This window comes from Bufo bufo, chromosome 2 (genome assembly GCF_905171765.1).
Source record: "Bufo bufo chromosome 2, aBufBuf1.1, whole genome shotgun sequence".
In the NCBI taxonomy this organism is placed as follows: Eukaryota; Metazoa; Chordata; class Amphibia; order Anura; family Bufonidae; genus Bufo; species Bufo bufo.
Window position 1 is genome coordinate 131,812,817 of NC_053390.1, and position 24,830 is coordinate 131,837,646.

Below are 24,830 nucleotides of genomic sequence, written 5' to 3' on the forward strand. Positions count from 1 at the left end.
AAAATTCAGGCCTCTGTTGGAGGGGGCTGGAACTTCTCCAGGCGCGAATTTTTCCCGCCTGGAGGTTCCCCCGCCCACAGAGGATAGGCCTGTATGGGTGGATCTGTGCCCTGTAGGTGGCATCTGCCTCAGTGAGGCTGTGTGTTTAAAAAAAAAAAAAAAAAAAAAAAAAAAAAATATTTATTATATATATGACTTGTGGGCTGCGCAGGACGCTGCAGCCTCATCTCAGAGTGCTGCCTGTATACATGCCCCCCTTCCATAGGCGGCATGGTGTCGCGCTCCCCGGCTGCGGCGCTGCCAGGTTCTTTTTTCCCCTTCTGGGGGTTTTTTTGCCCTCTCCGCGCTACGGCGCTGGTCAAGGTGCATGCTTTTTTCTGTAGGCAACATTCGTCACCCTCTCCAGTTATGGTGCCTGCCATGTGCAGGACCCCCCTCCTGGGCGGGATACTGCACTCTCCCTAACTGCGGGTTGGCCTTGTGCATGATCCCCCTTTCTTTGGCGGCCTACTGCAGTTTCTCCGGATACAATGCTGGCCATGTGCACGACCCCCTTACATAGGTGGAACACGGCACTCTTACTGGATTCGCTGCTGGCCATGTGCGTGCCCCCCTTCCATAGGCGGAACGCTACACTCTCACTGGATTCGTTGCCGATCATGTGCATGACCCCCTTTTTTAGGCGGAATACTGCACTTTCACCGGATACGGTGCTGGCCATGTGCACGACCCCCTTCCTTAGGCGGAACTCTGCACTCTCACTGGATTAGCTGCCGGCCATGTGCGTGCCCCCCTTCCATAGGCGGAACGCTACACTCTCACTGGATTCGTTGCCGATCATGTGCGTGACCCCCCTTTTTTAGGCGGAATACTGCATTTTCACCGGATACGGTGCTGGCCATGTGCACGACCCCCTTCCTTAGGCGGAACGCTGCACTCTCTCTGGATTCGCTGCCTGCCATAGGCATGACTCCCTTCTGTGGACGGCATTCGGCACTCTCACTGGATTCACTGCCAGCCATGTGCATGACCACCTTCCATAGGCGATATGATGTACTCTCATTGGATTCACTACCGGCCTTGGGCATGCCTCCTTCCCGGGTGGCGGCATACATACACTCCCTCGGTCGGTGGTTGTTCTCTCGCCTGTACATTGTTGGCCATGTGCATGACCCCTATACATGCACTCTCTCTGGATCCACCGTCGGCCACATCATGACCCCCCTTCCGTGGGCGGTGTACGCACTCTCACTGGATTCGCTGCCGGCCATGGGCATGCCTCCTTCTGGTGGCATACACACATTCTCACCGACTGCTCGCATTCTCCCTGAATGCGATGCTGGCCTTGTGCATGATTCCCCCCCCCCCCTTCCTTTTCTGGGCGGCATACTACGCTCACCAGATACGTTGCTGGCCTTGAGCATGGCCTCTAACATGGGCGGAACGCTTGCGCTCCCCTTGGATACGGTGCTGGCCTTGGCGTGACCACCCCTAATTCCATGGGTGGAATTTTGCACGCTCACAAGATTCAAGGCTGTCCTTGTATGTGCTGTACTGGACTTGCACATGTTCCCCTTCATTGGCGGAGTAGTTACACTCTCACGAAATTTCGGTGTTGGGTGAATTGTCGCACACTCACTTAATGCTAGGATAGCCCTATGCATGTCCCCCTTTTCCCTAGGTGGACCTCCTGCGTTTCCGCTGGATACTGTGTGGCCATGTGCATGGCGCCTTTCTGGGCGAAGTATGGTATGCCCTACTTCTCTGACGTAGGTCCGGCCTTGGGCATCTCCCCCTTTTTGGGGCAGGCCTTTGCATTCTTGCCCACTGCAGTTTGCCAGGTACATTTCCTCCCTTTCGGGGCGGTCAGTTTGCGTTCCATCGCATTCCATATTAGTCTTGTGCATAACTCCTTTCAGTTTGCACTCCCGTAGATACTGTGGCACTCTGTGGCTGGCCCTCTTCGCGGTGTTATATTTTTGCAGTGAGCGGACGTTCTTGTGCGTTGTTTGGGCCGTGTATGCCTTCTCGTCCTGTAGGTGGGTTGGCCTTCTCACTGCTTACGGGGCTACTCGTACGTAGCCTCCTTCCTCCTGCGACATTCTTTTTCTCTTGGGATACGATGATTGCCGCAAGCCTTGCACTATTCTCTAAGGAGATCATTCTGGTGCAGTGTGGTATGATTCTTTCCGGATTGGCGCCCTCGGTGCTTCAGTCTGATCTGCTACCAGGTTCGGGCGCTCTTCTTGGGGAGGTCACCCAACTTCTCTTGGGTGCTCGCTTATACAGGTCCGGGGGACCTCCACCTTGGGTTCTTCAGGGTATTCGCCTTCTGCGTGGCGGTGAACCGGGCGTCTCTGTGTAGCGGTGTTCTGCTTTTGAGCTGTCCTATGGCCTCTCTGTTGCCCACCCCCCCTTTTTTTTTTGTTGGAGGGTGTTATACCGGCCTCTGTCTCGCCTGCCTTTTCTCGCCGGCTCTGTTTGACTCCCACTCGGTACAGATCATTCCGATGTGGCGTCTGTTCCGGCCACGCTTCAGAGGCTGTTCCTTCACTGCCCTTCCCTCTGGGGAGAGCATGTTTGTTCATTTGGATGGTTATGGTGTTCCTTTTCAGTCTCCCTTGTCCACACTGGCTGTACTAGCTGTGTGCCTAGTTACCGGGTCTACCGCTTTCTGTCCTCCCGCTGGGTGCAGATTGCGTTTTTTCCATTCTAGGCAATGTTTCGGCTTTGGATTCACCTTCTCGGTAACTTGGGAGGACTACCATTTGGTCAGGATTGTCTTTTGATCTCCCACACCGGAACTGTAGTCTGTCTTCCTGTGGTGGCTACATTGGCTTCGGCTTTAGCCTGTCTTGTCCTGGCGGTTGCTGGGCAGACCCTTCGGTTCCTGTCCGTTTGTCCTTCTGCTTCCCCACTCTGGGGGGATACGGGACAACCTTGCTCGGGGGCCGACGGGACCAGTTCTACCGACTGTTCTACCCGTGTTACTGGTCCGCGCCTGATCATTGGGTTTTCACCCGCTTGCCCAGGCGACTCTAGTGGGCTCGCTAGTGTTCGCTTCTAGCCGAGTTTTCGTCCAGGATCTGTGGTAGGACTTAGGGCTTTACCTGGGGTTCTGTGGGAAGCTGGGCGTTCCCCCACTCTGCCTTTCTCCATGGTTCTGTCTTTCTCCAGTCCGGCCTGGACCTGGGGCTGGGACTCTGTTGCTTGAAGTATCAAGTGTCATTCCTGTCCTTCCTCTTTCAGCGTTCCCCGTCCCTCTGGGCCTGTCAGGAACTTCTTCCATGGAGCGGCTCTTGGGTTCCTTTGTACTGCCCTCCGGTACCGTCCTGGGAACTACATACTGGGCTCTTGGCGCTCCAATTTTTCCTTGGAGCCGTTACAGAAGTTCTCTCTACTCCTTCTGTCCTGTACGGTTGGGTTTTCTGTAGCCATCGTGTCTCTGACGGGTGCCTGAGTGGCGGCCCTTCTTGTTCCGAGCCTTCTGTCTTCCCCCAGGACAGGATTGTTCTCCATTCCGTCTCTTCCTTCCTTCTGAAGGTGGTATTTGTCCTTCATTTCATTGAGGCAGTCGTCCTCCCCTTCCCCCCCCCCCCCCCGGGAACGGACACTTCACCGATTTGGACGTTGTTTGGGCCTTGCAGTTTTTACTTGGAGATCTCCGACTCTTGTCGAGTTCGGTCTCTTATGTTTCCAGGAGGTCCGAGCAAAGGGTTGACGGCCTCCAGGGTGGCTTTCTTCCGCTTTCTCAGAGTGGCTCTTGTTGTGGTTGCCGCACCAAGGGCAGGGTCCTGCTTTTGGTGTCACCATTCATTTGGCCAGGGCCGTCTGTTTTTTCCTGGGCCGGAGGCTTTAGGCTTCGGCCATCCATTTGTGCAAGGCGGTCACTGGTCTTCCTTGCACACCTTACCGAGTTCTACAGGGTGCATACGCGGGCTTCGGCGTATGCTGCCTTGGGCCGCCTGGTCTGCAGGCGGCGGGTTTTTTTGATGCCTTCGGGTGCTTCGCCTTGGTGCTGTGGTCCCTCCCCCTTTGGACTGCTTTTGAACGTCCCAAGGTCTTCTGTGTCCCCCAAGGAAATTGGGCGAGAAAACGAGATTTTTGTATAACTTACCAGTAAAATCTCTTTCTCGCTCTTTCCTTGGGGGACACAGCACCCACCCATTCTTTGTTCTTCTCTGACTGTTTCCGAGTTTGTTTTACCCTTAGGGTAGTTGGCTTGTTGGTTCCAATTTTTTGGACTTTGCCTTTTCTCACTACTTGGACACGCAACTGGCAGTCTCTCTCTCCAGGCTGAGGGTATAGCTGTGGAGGAGGGGCTTAACAGTCTTCACTTAGTGTCACGCCTCCTAGGGAGATGAGCTATACCCAAGGTCTTCTGTGTCCCCCAAGGAAAGAGCGAGAAAGAGATTTTACTGGTAAGTTATACAAAAATCTCGTTTTTTGATTGGATGGATCTATGGCTTAATATGGATCCCTGGATCTATATGGATCTCCCTTGCTACTCTCCGCACACGAGTAATTTATTCCCCCCTTATCTAAGAATCATCCCCTTTTTAGATTAGGGATTCCCAATCAGGTAAGGTGGGTGTATTCGCATGCTAATAACACCATGATGTCATATTAACTCCTAATATGGTAAAGAACACATAATGAAATAATAGAATATTGTCCATCTGCCTCCAGATGGTACTGCAGATGAACATCACAACTTTTAAGCATTAAAACTAAATATCTAATAATACGTTCAACATGACCTCCTTGACCTTTTAACATACATCATTGAGGAAGGTCTTTTCCTGACACTTTTAATTACCTATATGCTGGACTTGTTGGAGTTGGCTATCTTCTCCTATCTTTTTGAAATATAGGTTGACTTGATGAAAATTTTATATAACGCCTTAGATGCATGGCATCGGAATTTGTACATTTCACTTATCTACATCCATGAATAACTATTGTTTTGAAATAACATTTACTCTTCTCAGAAATCCAATTAACATAAACTTACATGTTTCTCTACCTTCTAAATGATAAATACATGGTATAACATATATATAAAGCGATACATTGTTACACATAGATAACATTATATTAATTATTGATTAACATATGTTGTAAACTAAATATACCATACAGAGATAGAGATATATATATATATATATATCTCTCTATCTCTATCTATATATCTAATTATGAATATATAAATTGAACCTCCTACAAGCAGGTGTGCCTCAAGGATATGAATCCTTATCAAGTCATTGCTTATCCATGAAATAACCTTGTTCCCTCCAGACAGACATGTCTTAGGAAGTTGGTTTACTCCTTACAGATAATCCCATATCTTTAGTAATAACTTTTAAATACAATGTCCGTTTTATGTTCACAATTATTTTTATATAAACTGAACTTGCCATGAACTCATTTTGGCTTCCTCAGCCACATAATAGAACTTTGGTTCAGACTGATTTTATTCTTAAAGGCAATGAGATGAGCATTTATTTTGATTATAATGTCATTAGATAATATTGTATACGTATGAAAATGCACAACACTGTGATGCAGTGAGTTCATATCAGAGGAGCTGCCATCAGTCTGGGAGATGTGGCCAAGACATGGGCCTTGTTTCCTGGACTGCACACAGTTGTGTGCATGAGACCAAAGTTTATATACAGATATAGCTGTCAGTCAGAAATTAGCCGTCCCTGTATACAGCTGAACACAGAAATGGCTTTAGATTTAGGCTACTTTCACACTAGCGTTCAGAGATGATCCGTCTGGTGTCTGCACAGACGGATCCTCTCCTATAATGCAGACGTTTGAATCCGTTCAGAACGGATCCGTCTGCATTATAGTTTAGAAAAAATTCTAAGTCTGAAAGTTGTTCAGACGGATCCGTCCAGACTTTACATTGAAAGTCAATGGGGGACGGATCCGTTTGAAAATTGAGCCATATTGTGTCAACTTCAAACGAATCCGTCCCCATTGACTTACATTGTAAGTCTGGACGGATCAGTTTGCCTCCGCACGGCCAGGCGGACACCCGAACGCTGCAAGCAGCGTTTGGGTGTCCGCCTGCTGAGCAGAGCGGAGGCTGAACGCTGCCAGACTGATGCATTCTGAGCGGATCCGCATCCACGCAGAATGCATTGGGGCTGGACGGATGCGTTCGGGGCCGCTTGTGAGACCCTTCAAACGGAACTCACAAGCGGAGCCCTGACGCTAGTGTGAAAATAGCCTTAAAGGTACACTGACAGGCGAAATCAGCATATATAGTTAGATATATCACATTACAGGTCTTGTAGAGTCTTTTAAAAGCATATAACTATCCCCCCTGTCCACCTTATAAAGAGCGAAATATAAAGTTTTATAACCTGCTTCTCCGTTCAGCAATCTGCCCAAGGGGCGGCGTTTCATGTGAAAATGCGCCCAGCCAGCCTTCCCAACTGCCGTTCTTAAGCCCCGCCCAGCTCATCATTATTCACTTCGCTGGGCGGCGGCTAGAACTCTCCCCAGTCCCGATCCTGCGCAATTCAATCCTCCCGGCATCGTTCATTCCCAATCTTCTGCGCCTGCGCCCCGCCGTGCCGTTAGATCGCGCCTGCGTACACACACACCAGCCTGCGTCTTCGAGGCAGCTGCAGCCTCAGCCATGCACTGTTCAGAGCAGCGCTTCAGAGCGCTGCTCACTCACATCATATAAGGGGTTAATTATAGTGCGTCCGACGGCGGGGCGCAGGCGCAGAAGATTGGGCATGAACGATGCCCGGAGGATTGAATTGCGCAGGATCGGGACTGGGGAGAGTTCTAGCCGCCGCCCAGCGAAGTGAATAATGATGAGCTGGGCGGGGCTTAAGAACGGCAGTGGGGAAGGCTGGCTGGGCGCATTTTCACATGAAACGCCGCCCCTTGGGCAGATTGCTGAACGGAGAAGCAGGTTATAAAACTTTATTTCGCTCTTTATAAGGTGGACAGGGGGGATAGTTATATGCTTTTAAAAGACTCTATAAGACCTGTAATGTGATATATCTAACTATATATGCTGATTTCGCCTGTCAGTGTCCCTTTAAATGTATAAATTATAAGTTTTTCTGAATCATTTCCCGCAAAACTAAAAATCAATCTGATCAGCTTCTGCATGTTGTGATGAGAGGTTCTCCTTAAAGGCGTATTCCGGTTATGAGAAGTTATCTTCGATCCACAGGATAGGGAATAACTATTAGATCGATGAGGATCCTACTGCTGGTACACCCACTGATCACGAGAATGGAGACTCTGAACTCCATGGGACCCCCTAAAATGAACAGAGTGGCAGGTTGGGCATGTTCACTGCTGCTCCATTTATCTGTATGGGAGTTCCCGAGACGGCGCTTGGCTATTTACAGAACTTGACTGCTATTTCGGAGTGTGCCAGCAAGCGCGAGTCCCAACAGTAAGATCCCCAACAGTAAGATCCCCACCGATCTAATGGTTACCATAGGGCATACATTCTCACAACTGTAATGCCCCTTTAAGCTATGTGGTGCAGCCCTCTGCCATCCACACAATAAAACACACCTTGCCTGTCTCGACCACTGTGGTTTGTACATTTTCTTATACAGCTTGGTGTATAATTTACCTAGAAATGAACTGCTGGTAATTGTTTTAGTTCTGACCCAGACTCCATTTTCATTTTAGTACAGCAGAAATTGGAAAACTGCGTCTTGCTTTTTTCTCCCTTTTCTAGGTCAGCAGTCTTCATTTGCACATAGAAGAAGCACACAAGCTGCCAGTCAAACATTTCACTAGTCCTTATTGTAACATCTACCTGAACAGTGTACAGGTAGCAAAGACCCATGCCAGGGAGGGTCAGAACCCGGTTTGGTCTGAAGAGTTTTTCTTTGAGTAAGTGTCTTAATTTTTTTTTTTCTTCAGTTTTAGTCGACAACCATGTGACCTCACAGGTGCCAGTATACAGGGAAGAGCCTCCCATATGAATTAGTGGTACAGTATGGCATCATAGACTGGTTACAACATGTGGCTTGTCCTGAGAATGACTATTAAAAGAGCTCAGCGGTGAACTAGCAAAACCATTAACAGATTTATTTAACCAATCACTGGCAACAGGAGTCGTCCCAGAAGATTGGAAATTAGCAAATGTTGTGCCCATTCACAAGAAAGGTAGTAGGGAGGAATCGGGCAACTATAGGCCAGTAAGCCTGACATCAATAGTGGGGAAATTTATGGAAACCATACTAAAGGAGAGGATTGTGGAACATCTAAAATCCCATGGATTGAAAGATGAAAAACAGCATGGGTTTACTTCAGGGAGATCATGTCAAACTAATCTTATTGATTATTTTGATTGGGTGACTAAAATAATAGATGGCGGAGGTGCAGTAGATATCGCTTATCTAGACTTTAGTAAGGCTTTTGATACTGTCCCACATAGAAGGCTTATCAATAAATTAGAGTCTTTGGGCTTGGACTCCCATATTGTTGAATGGATTAGGCAGTGGCTGAGGGACAGGCAACAGAGGGTTGTAGTCAATGGAGTATATTTAGACCATGGTCTTGTTACCAGTGGGGTACCTCAGGGATCTGTACTGGGACCCATATTGTTTAATATCTTTATCAGCGAAATTGCAGAAGGCCTCGATGGTAAGGTGTGTCTTTTTGCTGATGACACAGATTTGTAACAGGGTTGATGTTCCTGAAGGGATACACCAAATGGAAAAGGATTTAGGAAAACTAGAGGAATGGTCAAAAATCTGGCAACTAAAATTTAATGTTGATAAGTGCAAGATAATGCACCTGGGACGTAAAAACCCAAGAGCAGAATATAAAATCAGTGATACAGTCCTAACCTCAGTATCTGAGGAAAAGGATTTAGGGATCATTATTTCAGAAGACTTAAAGGTAGGCAGACAATGTCATAGAGCAGCAGGAAATGCTAGCAGAATGCTTGGGTGTATAGGGAGAGGCATTACCAGTAGAAAGAGGGAGGTGCTCATGCCGCTCTACAGAGCACTAGTGAGACCTCATTTGGAGTATTGTGCGCAGTACTGGAGACCATATCTCCAGAAGGATATTGATACTTTGGAGAGCGTTCAGAGAAGAGCTACTAAACTGGTACATGGATTGCAGGATAAAACTTAACAGGAAAGATTAAAGGACCTTAACATGTATAGCTTGGAAGAAAGACGAGACAGAGGGGATATGATAGAAACCTTTAAATACATAAAGGGAATCAACAAGGTAAAAGAGGAGAGTATATTTAAAAGAAGAAAAACTGCTACAAGAGGACATAGTTTTAAATTAGAGGGGCAAAGGTTTAAAAGTAATATCAGGAAGTATTACTTTACTGAGAGAGTAGTGGATGCATGGAATAGCCTTCCTGCAGAAGTGGTAGCTGCAAATACGGTGAAGGAGTTCAAGCATGCATGGGATAGGCATAAGACCATCCTTCATATAAGATAGGGCCAGGGGCTATCCATAGTATTCAGTATATTGGGCAGACTAGATGGGCCAAATGGTTCTTATCTGCCGACACATTCTATGTTTCTATGACTGACTGGCATTCATGAGCCATTTCTTGTGACAGACCACATAGAAACCCACTGTATGGTCATATGGCCATTACCAGTGAGCCATCAGATGACATTGAGTCTACTTTGTATTCCTTCTTGTTCCGTTTGGCCCCCTTGTCAACAGTTTTTCTTGTTCAGTCCTGTTTCCTGGACTGATGTTCAGGCAATCAGTTGCATTGTCAAACACTTGTTTGTCAGCTGAGCGCATTAAATTCATCGTTTGTCAGCTGCACGTCACCATCTGAACAGGGACAGGCTGCCGACAGTAAAAATGTATGTGACTGAACAATCGCATTAATTATCATTCAGTCACTTAAAAGGATGTAGATTGCTGCTAAACTAAAAGAGGATCATCTTGATGTGTGATCCCTGCTCGTTACAGCCGGAAAATCTTCCTTTCTAAAAGAACCAGCTTCCTAAATGAGCTTACCTGTGTGAGACAGACCCTTTTAAATTTTGGGATACTTCAGCCTATATGTTAGGTAATTTACAGCAATTGACCCGGTTACAGAAAGGAAAACTAGCAAAAAGAACTTGCTCATAAAGTTTTTTTAATAACATTTCTGAAATGATGATTCTGTATGATTTCTAGTGATTTATCACCGGATATAAACCGATTTGAAATTAGCCTAAGTAACAAAACAAAGAAAAGCAAAGATCCTGACATATGTAAGTAGTGGCCTGTGTCTTCCTGTATTGTATTCGGTGGCTGTAGTACAGTTGACTGTGAATCATGCAGGTTGCTTTCTCACATTCCTCTTTTCCAGTATTTATGCGCTGCCAGTTAAATCGACTGCAAAAAGGACATGCAATAGATGAATGGTTTCAACTAAGTTCTCACATACCATTGAAAGGTATAGAGCCAGGGTCTCTGCGTGTCAGAGCGAGGTACTCTATGGAGAAAATCATGCCAGAAGAAGAGTACAGCGAGTTTAAAGAGGTACCACTAATGGCATTGGCAGTTTTTAAAGGGGTTTTCCCATCTGAGATAATGAGGGCATATCTCTAAGATATGCCCCCATTTTCTGATAGGTGCTGGTCCCATCTCTGGGACCCGCACCTACACTAAGAACATGGGGCCCATAGAAGTGTATAGGAGCAGTGGCCGCACAAGTGCGGTGCGCTCCCATTTACCACTATAGGGAGAGCGCTTGGTGGTGGCCGGACACGGGGAAACCGGGGCCTCCGGTGATTACCTTTCCCGCTCCGTTCTTGGTGTAGGCGCGGCTCCCAGAGGTGGGACCCGCACCTATCAGACAATGGGGGCATATCCTAGTGATATGCCCCCATTGTCTCAGATGGGAATACCTCTTTAATTTGTGGACTTTTTTTTAATTTTATTTTCTCTGTTCATGTCTGTAAAGTAACGGTTTGTGCACATATAGTCATGCATAAACTTATTCAGCTGCTGAAATCGTATTCTGTGTTTTTCTGTTCCAGCATTGAGTTCCGTCACAGGGGCTCTATACCGGAAAAGAACTGATCAGGCATATCCCCATGCATTCTGAATGGAGAGCAGTCTGTTCAGGATGTCTTCAGTTCAGTCTTTTTGACTGATCAGGCAAAAGATAAAACCGCAGCATGCTACAGTTTTATCTCCGGCCCAAAAAACTGAAGACTTGCCTGAATGCCAGATCTGGCGCTTTTTCCCATAGGAATGTATTAGTGCCAGATCCGGCATTCAAAATACTAAAATGCTGGTTCCGTCCTTCCTGCGCAGACCGGAAAAAAATAAATGCCAGATCCATTTTGCCGGATGACACCAGAAAGACGGATCCGGCATTTCAATGCATTTTTCTGACCTGGCATTTTTAAGACTGATCAGGATCCTGATTAGTCTTACAAATGCCATCAGTTGGCATACGTTTTGCGGCGATGGAACTGCTTGCCGGATCACTCTGCCACAAGTGTGAATGTAGCCTTAAAGGGATTATCCCTCGTAAAGATCCTGGAACCCCAGGTGTTATTACAGTGGGAAGTTCCATCTACCATTACAGGAGTAATGTAACATTATGTTCTGGCCATTGGGGCGAATTGCTGTGTGATAAATGGATGGGTCTGATCCACCATGGATGTGCTGTGACTCAAGTGAGGGAAGAGGGGTGGTGAGCCCTTATTAATGTGTGGTGGAATAATTACGTTCTGTGCTTAATTTCTGTCTCTTTTGCAGCTTATACTTCAGAGGGAGCTGCATGTTGTGAATGCATTGTCACACGTATGTGGACAGGATCGAACACTACTTGCTAGCATTTTACTGCGGATTTTCCTACATGAAAAAATGGAATATCTACTTTTGCGAACACTAAATGACAAAGAGATCAGCGTGGAAGGTATACAGGTTTTTATGCATCTTTATTTTTTTTCAAAGCATAGAGTGACTGTTTTGAAAGGACCATGAGAGGGGAGAATTAATAAATCACCATTTGCAACACTCTTCCAGTTGATTCTTGTATATTTTTAATAGAAAACTATTATATAATTTATCTAATTTACTAGTTTTCCCTCCATACGATCCTCCTCGTATAGTCCTAATTTGTATATGCAATTTAATAAAGTTTGTGTGCATTCTGTGTGACCACGTGTTATATTTACCCACGATATAGATGAAGCTACAACTCTTTTTCGAGCAACAACCTTGGCTAGCACGCTGATGGAGCAGTATATGAAAGCTACCGCTACTCCATTTGTTCACCATGCCCTGAAAGACACCATTCTAAAAATAATGGACAGCAAACAGTCATGTGAGGTGAGAAATGTTTGCAATCCAGAAATCCTGCTCTCACTCTGCCGCTGGCAGTCATTGTCATGAGACTTTAAAGGGGTATTCCTATCTGAGACAATGTGGGCATATTGCTAGGATATGTCCCCATTGTCTGATAGGTGCGGTTCCTACTGCTGAGACCAGCACATATATCGAGAACGGAGCAGGGAAGGTGGTGGCTGGAGGACCCTGGATTTCCCCGGGTCTGGCCACCACCAAACTCTCTCCCCATAGAAGTGAATGGGAGCGCACCGCACTTGCATGACCACCTCTCCCATTCATTTCTATGGGCCCGATAGAAATAGCTGCGCCAGCACTTGGCTATTTTCAGCGGCCCCATAGAAATGAATGGAGGGCGGCTCCACCACTTTCAGGGCTCCGTTCTCTGTGTAATGCAGGTCGCAGAAGTGGGACCCGCACCTATCAGACAATGGGGGGGATATCCTAGCGATATGGCTCCATTGTATTAGATGGGAAAACCCCTTTAAGCAGCTGTTTTATTTGCTTAGTTGGTGTCACATTAGTTTCTAAATCTTTTATCCCATTGATTTTCACTATTTATTTATTTTCTCACCCATATTCATTGGGGGACACAGGAACCGTGGGTATAGCTATGTCCTCTAGGAGGCGTTGACACTAGTAAAAGCTGTTAGCGCTTCCCCTGGCAGCTATACCCTCTCCAGCCTGGAGAGAGAGCTTCAGTTTTTTCTAGTGTCAATAGGAGGCAAGACCCTCCCTGCTTTGCAGGGTAGCTCCTGAAGATTTTTTATTTTTAGTTAATTTTTTTTTTCTCTTCTTTCAGGTGGGAAACAGTGGACGCCTCGCCTCCCTGTTCTCCCGGGGGGAGTATGCCAGCGTTGGATTGCCACGCTGCCTCCTCCCCCCACAAGAAGACAAGGTGGACCAGGGCAGCCTCACTCCTTGCATCCTGCCAGCCAAGGGGTCACCCGTCCAAGTCCCTTAATTCCAGCTTCCTGCCACTACGGTGCCAGTGGCTGAAGGGGTGACTTTGCTGGACCAGAGGAAGGGTGAAGATGGCGGCTGTTCCAGGCCTTCGTCCCCCCCCTGCGCATAACCCCGCCCGCCAGCCTGCCTCTTGCAAGGGACAGCAGCTGCATGTGTTCCACTCTGGGCCACACACTGGGCCCCTGACAATTTTTGTTTTCTCCTCAGGTGCCTCCCTGAACGGGCGGCCGCCTAAATGGAGTAGCGCTGGGGCACAGACATGGGCCGCATCTCCGGGTGCAGGCAATCGGTGGACTGAGCCAAGCGCAGGAGCGCTTACAAGCCAAACTGCTAAGGCTGGCAGTGATCCCGTTTATAATGGATCGGGTGGACGCCTGTTAATGGCGCTGCCTTAACAAAGCATGGGGACAAGGGGATCGCTACAGGGAGCGATTCAGCAATGCGGGGGTTAATGGACGTGTGCGCATAGCAGCAGCTCTCAGTTTTCCTTCCCAGGATCGACGCAAGAAGCCGTCCTTTCGGGCACAGCCCTCCTGGCGTCCCAGACCTCAGGCCGCTCGGCCCCCTGCGGCTAAGCAAGCCTCAGCCTGAAGGTGTGCCCCCGCCCAACAGGGTGGGGGGCCGCCTCCTCCTCTTCCAGGACGTCTGGCGGGCCCTCGTGTCCGACACTTGGGCCCTCAAGATCGTATCCTCGGGATACCTGATAGAGTTCCTGTCCCTTCCCCCAGACAGGTTTTTTCAATCCCGTCTTCCACGGGATCCTGAGCGGGCAGCCGCCTTCTCCAAGGCCATTCAGTCCCTCCTGGACCGGGGAGTCATCTCTCCCGTTTCCCCAGCAGAAAGGTTCAAGGGGTTCTATTCGAACCTTTTTGTGGTCCCCAAAAAGGAGGGCTCGGTGCGCCCCATCCTGGACCTCAAACTACTAAACAAGTTCCTTCGTCTTCAGCGGTTTCGGATGGAATCCCTTCGTTCCGTGATTGCTTCTCTGGAGCAGGGGGAATTGGCCCCGTCGCACGTGGACAGCGTACAGATCACGCTGGAAGCCCTGGCGCGTTTCGGGTGGTTGGTCAACCTACAGAAGTCATCTCTGACGCCCTCCAGACAATTGGTCTTCCTGGGTATGCTTCTGGACACGGACACGGCACGGGTTCGCCTTCCCCCGGACAAGCGACTGGCCTTGCACAGTTCCGTGAGGAGACTCCTCGACTGCAAACTTTCGTCCATTCGACTCTGCATGAGGACGTTAGGGAAGATGGTCGCCTGTTTCGAGGCGATTCCCTTTGCCCAGTTCCACTCCTGGGACAAGTCTTCCGAGAACCTGCACTAACCCATCCGCCTCTCTCCTCAGGTGAGGTCGTCCCTTTCTTGGTGGCTGTCTGTTCCAGTCCTGGGAAGGTCCTTCCTTCCGCTTTCCTGGACGGTTGTTACCACCGACGCCAGTCTTCTGGGTTGGGGAGTAGTGTTCCCTCCCAGGACAGTCCAAGGCACATGGTCTCGGTCGGAGTCCAAGCTCCCGATCAATGTCCTGGAGCTCAGGGCGATTCTTCTGTCCCTCTGGCACTGGACCCACCTCTTGAAGGGTCGCCCAGTAAGAGTCCAGTCGGACAACGCCACGGCTGTGGCGTACATCAACCACCAGTGGGGAACACGCAGCCTTGCGGTGATGCAGGAATCTGCCGAGATCTTACGATGGGCGGAGGCCCATGTACCGGCAATCTCAGCAATCTTCATTCCGGGGGTAGAGAACTGGACGGCGGATATCTTCAGCAGGACTACCATAGATCCGGGCAAGTGGTCTCTCCACCCGGAAGTATTCGAGGCGATCCGTCTCAGTTGGGGTCGCCCCGACGTGGACTTGATGGCCTCAAGACTCAATCGGAAACTTCCAACCTTTCTTTCCCGAGCAAGGGGATCCAGAAGCTTACGGCGCGGACGCTCTGATCTCCTCTTGGCAGGGGTTCTCTGTGTTTCCCCCTTTCCCCTCCTGCCCAGGGTTCTACGGAAAATCAGGATGGAGGGCGTTCCGACGATCCTCATCGCCCCAGATTGCCCCGTCGCGCATGGTACGCCGACCTCGTTCTTCTTCTGGGAGACGTTCCTTGGTCTCTGCCGCTCATATGACCTGCTTTCGCAGGGACCTGTCTTCCATCAGCATTTAAGGTCTCTTCGTTTGACGGCGTGGCCATTGAAACCGCCATTCTAAAGTGGAGAGGTTTTTCGGTGGATGTTATCCACACTATGATTCAGGCTAGAAAGCCTGCTTCTTCCAGGATCTATTACAGGACCTGGAGGTCCTTCCTGGGTTTCTGTGACAAACGAAGCATTCCTCCTCTTCGTTTTTCTCTCCCCACGATCCTGTCCTTTCTTCAATCAGGGGTCGACCTTGGTTTGAGTCTTAGCTCTTTGAAGGGTCAGGTCTCGTCTCTTTCTATTTTTTTCCAGCGCTCTCTGGCCCCCCTCGAGCCTGTAAGGACCTTTCTTCAGGGAGTGGCACATACGGTTCCTCCGTACAGTCCTCCGTTGCTGCCTTGGGCTCTGAATTTGGTCCTCCTAGCAATCCAGGCTCCTCCCTTTCAGCGCCTACGGGAGATCTCTCTCCGACTCCTGTCCTGGAAGGTGGTTTTCCTTGTGTCTATCACTTCCATCAGACGGGTGTCTGAGTTGGCGGCCTTTTCTTGTAGGGAACCCTTCCTGGTTCTTCATAAGGATAAGGCGGTTGTCCGGCCTGTTCCTTCCTTTCTTCCGAAGGTGGTCTCTGACTTCAATATCAACAAGGAAATTGTCCTTCCCTCTCTGTGTCCCTCTCCCTCGCACCCTAAAGAAAGGGAGTTACATCACTTGGATGTTGTCAGAGCTCTAAGGATCTATTTAGCATCCTCCGCTCCCTTCCGCCGTACGGATTCTCTTTGTCATTCTGGAGGGTCCTCGCAAGGGATTGGCGGCATCCAAGGTGACAATCGCACGTTGGATTCGGGCTGCAATTGCAGAAGCTTACCGTGCCCGAGACAGGGTTCCGCCCTTAGGTGTCACGGCTCACTCCACCAGAGCGGTGGGCGCATCTTGGGCTCGGAGGAATCGCGCTTCGGCTGCACAGTTGTGTAAGGCGGCTACTTGGTCCTCCTTACATACCTTCACAAAATTTTACCAGTTGCATACGTATGCATCGGCGGACGCTGCCTTGGGCCGCTTGGTCTTGCAGGCGGCAGTTTCCTCGATGCCTGTAGGGACTGTTTCCATGGGGTTATGGTTTTTCCCTCCCTGTGAACTGCTTGTGGACGTCCCACGGTTCCTGTGTCCCCCAATGAATATGGGCGAGAAAAGGAGATTTTTGTATAAATTACCAGTAAAATCTTTCTTGCTCTTCATTGGGGGACACAGCACCCACCCAGTATTGTTGTTCAACCACGATTGTGGTTGTTCTGGTTAGAACCCCGTTGGGTTTTTGGCATGGTTGGTGTTCCATATATCTTTTTCTTGGTTGGCTTGCTTCTCCTACTGCTTGTACACAAACTGAAGCTCTCTCTCCAGGCTGGAGGGGGTATAGCTGCAAGGGGAGCAGCTAACCGCTTTTACTACAGTCAACGCCTCCTAGAGGACATAGCTATACCCACGGTTCCTGTGTCCCCCAATGAAGAGCGAGAAAGAGATTTTACTGGTAAGTTTTACAAAAATCTCCTTTTTTTTTAATCCATCATTTACTACTGTATGTACTCTTCACACAGCTGAATCCCTCCAAGCTGGAGAAGAATGAAGATGTGAATGCTAATTTGGCCAACCTCTTGACTTTACTTTCAGAATTGGTGGAGAAAATTTTTATGGCAGCAGAAATACTTCCTCCGTAAGTCATGAGCTCTTCTTCGAATTAATAAATATGAATGATTTATTGCAGACTGGTGCTTGGTAACCTAGACTTGGCTGTACACCAGCAAAATCAGTCATCTGCTACTTTCCCATTAACAGGTACACTCAGATCGCTTGGGCATGCGTGTATGTTTGTTTTAATAGTAACAGAGGATAAGCAGCAGCCAGATACTTCTGGAGCTGCTTATCTATTTAACAAAGGATGGCACCAGCTAAATAGGTACGAATTATGGTAAACCCGAAATGAGGGAAGAGATGTATGGAGGTGCTGCACCGTGGAGAGCTTTGTGGGTGAGGGTGAGAAGTTTGAACTGTATTCTGCTGTGGATGGGCAGCCAGTGAAGTGACTGGCAGAACATTGTAGCTGGTGGAGAGAGAGATGAGCCTGGCTGCAGCATTTAGGACAGACTGAAGGGGGGGAGAGTTTAGAGGAAGACCAGTTAGTAATGAATTACAGTAATGAAGACAAAGAATCAAAGCAACAGCAAGAGTTTTGGCCATTTCCACTGTGAGAAAAGGGCAGATTTTGGAAATATTCTTGAGGTACATATGACAAGTGTGCAAGTGGTTGATTCAGATGTTTCCTTTGTTCCCTATATCCAAACATGACAGCGGGCATGCTGCCCAGGAGTTATGATAGTGCTACAGACCGAAATTCAAATATCAAGTTTAGGTGGGTTAGTAGATGGGGAAGTGGGGGGTAGTTCAGTTTTTGAGAGGCTCAGTTTCAGATAGACGTCATGACGTTAGTCAGCTGCCAGACATTCACTGGTGTTGTGCAGTAAAGCAGGGGTGGTGTCACGGGATGAAGTGTATAGTTGGGTCATCAGCATAGAGATGGTACTGAAAATCAAATCTGCTGGTAGTCTGTCCGATCGGAGCTGTGTAGAGAGAGGAGAGTTAGAGGGGCCTGAGGAACCGTAACAGCAAGAGGGTGAGAAGTAGAGACCGCAAATATTACACTAAAGGAGTGGCCAGAGAGATGGGAAGAAAACCAAGAGGTGGTGAGGAGGAGATGGTGGTCGGTCCAGAGACTCAAATCATTTGACAGTAGTTGCCATTTCTTTTTGCTGTCAGGAGATTGTTAGTCACTTTCATAAAGGCAATTTCTGTGGCGTGGAGGGGTTAAAAGCCTAATTATAAAGGGTCAAGAAGTCTTATTAGAAGATGTCTGAGAACATAGCTTGTTTTTAAGATGTGTACTATCGGCTGTGGGTGCTCCTGTGTCTTTACCTCAGTAACAGAACAAACATTCCTTCTATTTTAACAGAACTCTGAGATATATATATGGGTGCTTACAGAGATCTGTTCAACAGAAGTGGCCTTCTAATACAACAATGAGGACAAGAGTTGTTAGGTAAGTGGTTCCCTGCAGTCAACCAAAAAAAGCTTACACTCGTTAAAAAAACAAAAAACAAACGTCTTCAAGTAGCACAGGGAGGCTTGGAGGAAACGGAACCTGTTAATAATTGTAAACCTAAAACAGGGGGCTGCTCCATTAACTTAACTTTATTCTGATTTTCAGTGGCTTTGTTTTTCTGCGACTAATCTGCCCTGCCATCCTTAATCCAAGGATGTTTAATATTATCGCAGGTATGTATTAAAGTATTTCCATTCCATTCAAACATTTCACACTATTAAATATGAATTTCCTCTGTTAGACCACACAACTTTTGCAAGTGCTACGTTCTCTCCAAATCTTAAAATTGCTTGACACATGAGCAGGTTTTGGATTGTGCATAGAACAATCCAAAGGAATGCTAGAACTGTCAGGAGCTGAAAGGGAGGGTACCGACTATCTAATGTGTATGGAGTAGGTGTCCGGCCACCACCCTGACGGCAGTTGTCATAGGAAACCACAATCGGGCATGCTGGATTTCAGTATGCCTGATCCTTTGTTATTACAGGAGATAAGCCACCTCTAGAGTTATCCGACAGCGATTTAGATACATCCAAGCTGGCCGCTCTTAGGGTTCACTTGATGGATGGATTTTCCATGCAGATTTTAGTGCACATTCGGCAATGGAATCCGCTTAAAGAATTTGTTGGTTCTAAATCTCATGAAATTCACATTGCAAAAAAAAGTCACTTCTTGCCCTGGATTCTGCATAAAAACCACAGCTGGTTAGATACGTGTGGATTAGGCCCATTAAATGGCGATAAATCTGCGAGCTGTTCTGCACCATGTACAATTGCAAATCTGCACAAGTGGTCCGGGGAGCAGCCTCTAATTTCTGCTGTATTTTCATCAGCAGGTTTTTCTGTGTGCGTATAAACTAAATTGTATGGCCACCTTAAATCCTGAATTTCAAGAAGGTTGGACACTGAAAGAATATTATGCAGCAGCTATTTTTATATGATGTAGAGCAGAATGTGTTTATCATGTGAATCTAATGCAAATGCTCTGGACATATGTTGGTGATTCTCTTTAGTGTGGAAAACACGGTCCCAGTGTGAACAGAAATTATTTGTATGAAAGTCTGTAGGGATAGCTACTTTTCTCGCCCATTTTCCTTGGGGGACACAGAAGACCTTGGGTATAGCTCAGCTTCCTAGGAGGCGTGACACGAAGTGAAAACTGTTAAGCCCCTCCTCCAGCAGCTATACCCTCAGCCTGGAGAGAGATGGACTGCCAGTTTTTTGCTTAGTGTCCAAGGAGGCAAGACACTCCCTGCTCTGCAGGGCGGCTTCCCCTTATCATTTTTTATTTTTGATTTCCCTTTCTTCAGGGACAACAGACGCCTGGACCTCTGTTTCTCCCGGGGTTGAGTTGCGCCAGTGCTGGTCACCCGCACTGCTGCCTCCCCCACAGAAGGCAAAGGTGGACCAGGGCAACCTAGCTCCCCTGCATCCCGCCAGCGTAAGGGTCGCCCGCACGCCAAGTCCCTCTTCCAGCGTCCTGCCACTACGGTGCCAGTAGCTGAAGGGGCGACACTGCTGGAATAGACTGAGGCCCTAGCCTGGGTATAGGCCCTCTCTTCCTGGGTTATATATACCTCCGCCATCACCAACACGTCAGATCCCACAGGGGCCACTAAGCCCTGGTACCATGCCTGTACCGCCTGTAGAGAACCCTTTCCACGTGGGCAATCTGATCCGCATTGCTCTGCATGCCTCCGCCACCCGCTGTGACGCCCCCCTTCCCGTTCCCTCTGGACCGCCTGACTGGGCTAGATCCCTGTCCCAGGCCATGGAAAGTCTCACCCACATGGTAGGCTGCCTTGTAGACAAACCGCCTACACCGCAGGCTGCCACACCCCCTGTCGCACCCTCCGGGACTACCGCTTCTGCTGCCCCCACTGGTTCCCTCTCTCCCAGTGAATCTTCCAGGGCCCGGAACTCTCAGAAGCGCTCCAGGGCAGAGTGCGCATCCTCCTTAGATACGTCTCTCTCTCCGCCACGCGTGCTGACTCAGTCGGGCCTCTCCTCCCCACATGACATGCCCTCTAAGGGAGAACTAGCGGTTTCGGACTGGGACATGGACTCGGCACTGCCGTCCAAACTAGCCTCCGCAGTGGGTCACCTCATCGCTAACATTCGTGATACCTTTAAGATACACAATGACCCCCCCCAGCACTGACCAGGCCGGCATGTCCTTTTCCATAGCATCATCACGACGGCATACAAGGAGATTGACCCCTGACCTCTGTAGGGGCAGGAACAGAGAAAGGTTAAATACCCTCCTCCCACCACCAACACCAGTGTTTCCTGTCCCTACAGAGGACAGGGCAGAGAAAGGTCTCCCTGTATGCAGGGAGATGAAGCTAAGGAAATGGAACCTGTTTATTTTTTATTTTTCCGTTACCTTTGGAAAAACGCCGGCATCCAGCATGGCGTCCCCCTGCCCTCCCGCGGTCCAAGTACTAACGCTGGGCAGGGGGTTCAGGGCCTATCTCGTCCTGGTTATTCCGGGGCCTGTTCCCTGGCGCAGACTCCCTCCTAGCCTACTCGGGCAATAGCTGGGTGCGCGCCGGCGCATGGAGCGCATGTTTATGACGTCACGGCCGGCGACCCGGAAGTGACGTCGCGGCGGCAGCGTGGAGCCCAGTTTAAAACCGAGGCATGAACGCTGGTTACCGCCAGTGTCAAAACGCTCCCAGGATCGGTCCCCACTGGTGCGGAACCCTTGCCTGCAGAGAGGACAATGTCTGCATCTGAGCGATCCCCTAGAGCTGAGCCACCGGCGCTGCTACCAACTGTGAGTCCCCTTCGGGGGTATTGTATGTGCAGGTCAGGGAGTCTGTTGATCCCCCTCTCCTGCTGTAATAGGGGGAAGGGGAAAAAAGAGAGAGAGAAAGTTATTTCCAGGGGCAGCTAGCTCGCTTCTGCTGACCCCCTCTTGCTCTCTCTCTCTCCCTCTAGTGGTCATACCCTGATGCCCTGCCTTCTCCTCTCTTTTAGGCTAAAGAAGCCCCGAAAAAAATCAAAAAAACACTCAAATGTATCTCCTGCAATTGCAGACTTCCTGACTACTACCCTAAAAAGTTGTGCAAGTCTTGTATTTCTAATATTGTACGGGATGAAGCACCCTCCTTAAAAGAGGAATTGAAAACCATGATTCAGGAAGAAATCCGTTCATCCCTGGCCCACCTGTCCACTAATCCCCCCGACTTGCCGCAACCTAAGAGGAAGCGGGCTAGGTCTCCATCCCCTTCGGACCTAGAAGTTATGGCGGATGAAAGTGCCCACTCCGTTAGGTCATGGGAAGAGGGGGAGAGAGTCTCTGATACAGACTCAGTGGATGACGGTCGTAGATATTACTTTTCTACAGAAGAAATGTCCGACCTATTAAAGGCAGTAAGGTCGACCATGGGCGTGGAGGAAGTGCAACGTACCCATTCAGTACAAGAAGAAATGTTTGGGGGCCTAAGAGTCAAGAAAACTCGTGTGTTCCCCATTAACGACAGTATTGGGGATATGGTCCTTGATGAGTGGGCAGATCCAGAAAGACGTCTGGGAGTCCCGGCTGCGTTCAAAAATAGGTTGCTTTTTGATCCAGAGGAATCTAAAATTTTCAATGAAATTCCCAAGATCGATGTACAGGTCGCCAAAGTGAACAAGAAAACATCTCTCCCATTTGAAGATACCTCCCAACTTAAAGATTCAATGGATCGTAAAGCGGACAGTCTTCTCAGGAAATCCTGGGAGGCGTCCATGTTCAATATTAAAACCAATATTGCGGCTACCTCAGTCGCCCGATCCATGTATCTTTGGTTGGGAGAATTGGAAACTCATATTAAAGATAGAACATCTAGGGAACAAATTCTTAGTTCTCTCCCTCTTTTAAAATCCGCCACGGCCTTCCTGGCGGATGCCTCTGCTGAATCAGTCCGATTCTCTGCCAGAGACGCGGCACTTTCCAATGCAGCCAGAAGAGCCCTCTGGATGAAGTGCTGGTCGGGGGACAAGACGTCTAAATTTAAGCTTTGTTCCATACCCTTTTCTGGAGAATATGTGTTTGGCCCGGTGCTAGATAAGATTCTAGAGAAGGCCGCGGACAGAAAGAAGGGGTTTCCGGAAGATCGCCCCTCCAGACGCCGGTATCCTTTTCGCCCCTCCTCGGGTCAAGAAAAAAGCTACAGGGGGAAAGGGAAATCAGGACGTTGGAGCTATCCAAAAGGAGGAAGAGGAAGAGGCCAATCCTTCTCCCACCCAAAATCCTCCGATAAGCAATGACGTCGGGGTGGGGGGGAAGACTCTCAAGATTCCTGGGGTCATGGGAATCCATCTCCCAGAACCCCTGGATTTCCAAGGTAGTCGGGGCAGGCTACCAAATAGAGTGGTCTTCAAGACCCCCAAACAAATTTTCACTGACACGGTTCCAAATGAACCTTTGGCAAGGAGTCCAGAAACTTCACTTAATGAATGTAATCTCACCGGTCCCGCCTCCAGAAAGAGGCAGGGGTTTCTATTCAACCCTATTTCTAATCAGGAAGAAAGAAGGCACTTTTCGGACTATCATAAACCTGAAACCACTAAACAGGTTCATCCGTTATCAGAAATTCAGGATGGAGACCCTAGCATCTACAATCCCTCTGCTAAGCAAAGACATCTTCATGTGCACAATAGACCTACAAGACGCTTATTACCACATTCCCATTCACACCGACTCACAGAAGTTTCTCCGGTTTGCAATCCAGGATATATCAGGGAACGTCCATCACTACCAGTTCAGGGCCCTTCCCTTCGGGATTTCATCTGCGCCAAGAATATTTACCAAAGTAGTGGTAGAGATGGTCAGGGACTTATGATTATCCCTTATTTGGACGATTTCCTTCTAGTCAGCGAAAGTCTCAGCCAAATCAGTTCGAACCTGAGGCTTTTTCTCTCCATCCTAGACGATCTGGGGTGGATCGTAAACAAAGGAAAGTCCGTCCTCACCCCCTCAAGGGAAGTTCGTTTCTTAGGGATGATCCTAGACTCCCGAAAGCAAGCGGTATTCCTACCTCGAGACAAAATATCAGTCCTCCAACAAAAGATCAGGTCCTTTCAGAAAAGAAGATCTTGCTCTATCAGAGAGGCGATGAGTTTGCTGGGCCTGCTAACATCTTGTATTCCGGCAGTTCCCTGGTGTCAAATACACTTCAGACCCCTACAGTCCTGGATCCTGAGTGTCTGGAACAAGTGCCAATCCTCTCTAGATCATCAAGTAAGTCCACCAACTCGGATTCTGCAGTCCCTAAATTGGTGGAAAGACCACGGAAACTTATCACGGGGAAATCTGTGGCGGAAGACTCCCCAGGTCCAGGTAATAACAGACGCAAGTCTGTCCGGCTGGGGTGCAAAGGTGGGGGATCGTATGTTCCAGGGCACTTGGCCAGATTCGATCAGATCCCAGTCATCGAACTTCAGGGAACTGAGAGCAGTCTGGGAGGTGTTAAAGGTAGCAGAGGAAATGTTGTGTCATCACATAAAAGTGCTGTCGAACAACACTACGGCCATTGCCTACCTCTCCCATCAAGGGGGAACACGGTCCGTAACCCTACAAGCACTGTCAACAAAAATCTTTGCTTGGGCAGAACAGAATGTGGCCTCTATATCGGCAGTTCATCTGAAGGGAATACTAAATCAGGAAGCGGATTTTCTCAGTCGCCACAGAATCGACCATACGGAATGGTCTCTAAGTCCAGAAATATTCGGGCTAGTAGTAAGGAAATGGGGGATGCCCGACGTGGATCTGTTTGCCACCAGGGCAAATTCAAAGGTGGAAACATTCTGTTCCCTAAACCCCAGGGACAGACCTCATGCCTTAGACGCCTTCGCCATTCGTTGGCATTGGAATCTGTGCTATGCCTTCCCTCCACTTCCTCTAATTCCGAAGGTGGTACAAAAAATTCTCCAAGACAAGGCCACGGTGATTGTGATCGCTCCCCTATGGCCAAAGAGAAGCTGGTTCTCATCCCTCCAAAAATTTTCCCTACAAGATCCATGGCTCCTTCCTGTGCGGGGGTATCTACTCCAGCAGGGTCCAGTTCTACACCCAAACCCGCAGTTTCTGAAATTGGCGGCTTGGATCCTGAGTCCCAAACCCTGAAGCTTCAGGGCCTGTCAGACGAAGTTATTGCTACCTTGAAAGCCTCCAGAAAGAAGGTAACGTCAGCAATTTACCTTAAGATCTGGAAACGTTTTTGTTCCTGGAGTGGGGACGAATCGCCACATTTGCGTAAACC

The 24,830-nt window shown here is 48.7% G+C and overlaps 1 protein-coding gene across 1 annotated transcript in view; it reads left to right on the forward strand.

Moving 5' to 3' along the window:
• The window catches only part of RASA1 (RAS p21 protein activator 1), a 123,398-nt gene that overhangs the window by 68,798 nt on the left and 29,770 nt on the right, over nt 1-24,830 (forward strand). The window contains exons 14-21 of the mRNA XM_040421520.1: nt 7,730-7,887; nt 10,165-10,241; nt 10,340-10,512; nt 11,743-11,902; nt 12,176-12,318; nt 17,022-17,137; nt 18,431-18,517; nt 18,686-18,753. Coding sequence (XP_040277454.1) covers nt 7,730-7,887; nt 10,165-10,241; nt 10,340-10,512; nt 11,743-11,902; nt 12,176-12,318; nt 17,022-17,137; nt 18,431-18,517; nt 18,686-18,753 — 982 coding nt within the window. The remainder of the gene's footprint in view (nt 1-7,729; nt 7,888-10,164; nt 10,242-10,339; nt 10,513-11,742; nt 11,903-12,175; nt 12,319-17,021; nt 17,138-18,430; nt 18,518-18,685; nt 18,754-24,830) is intronic.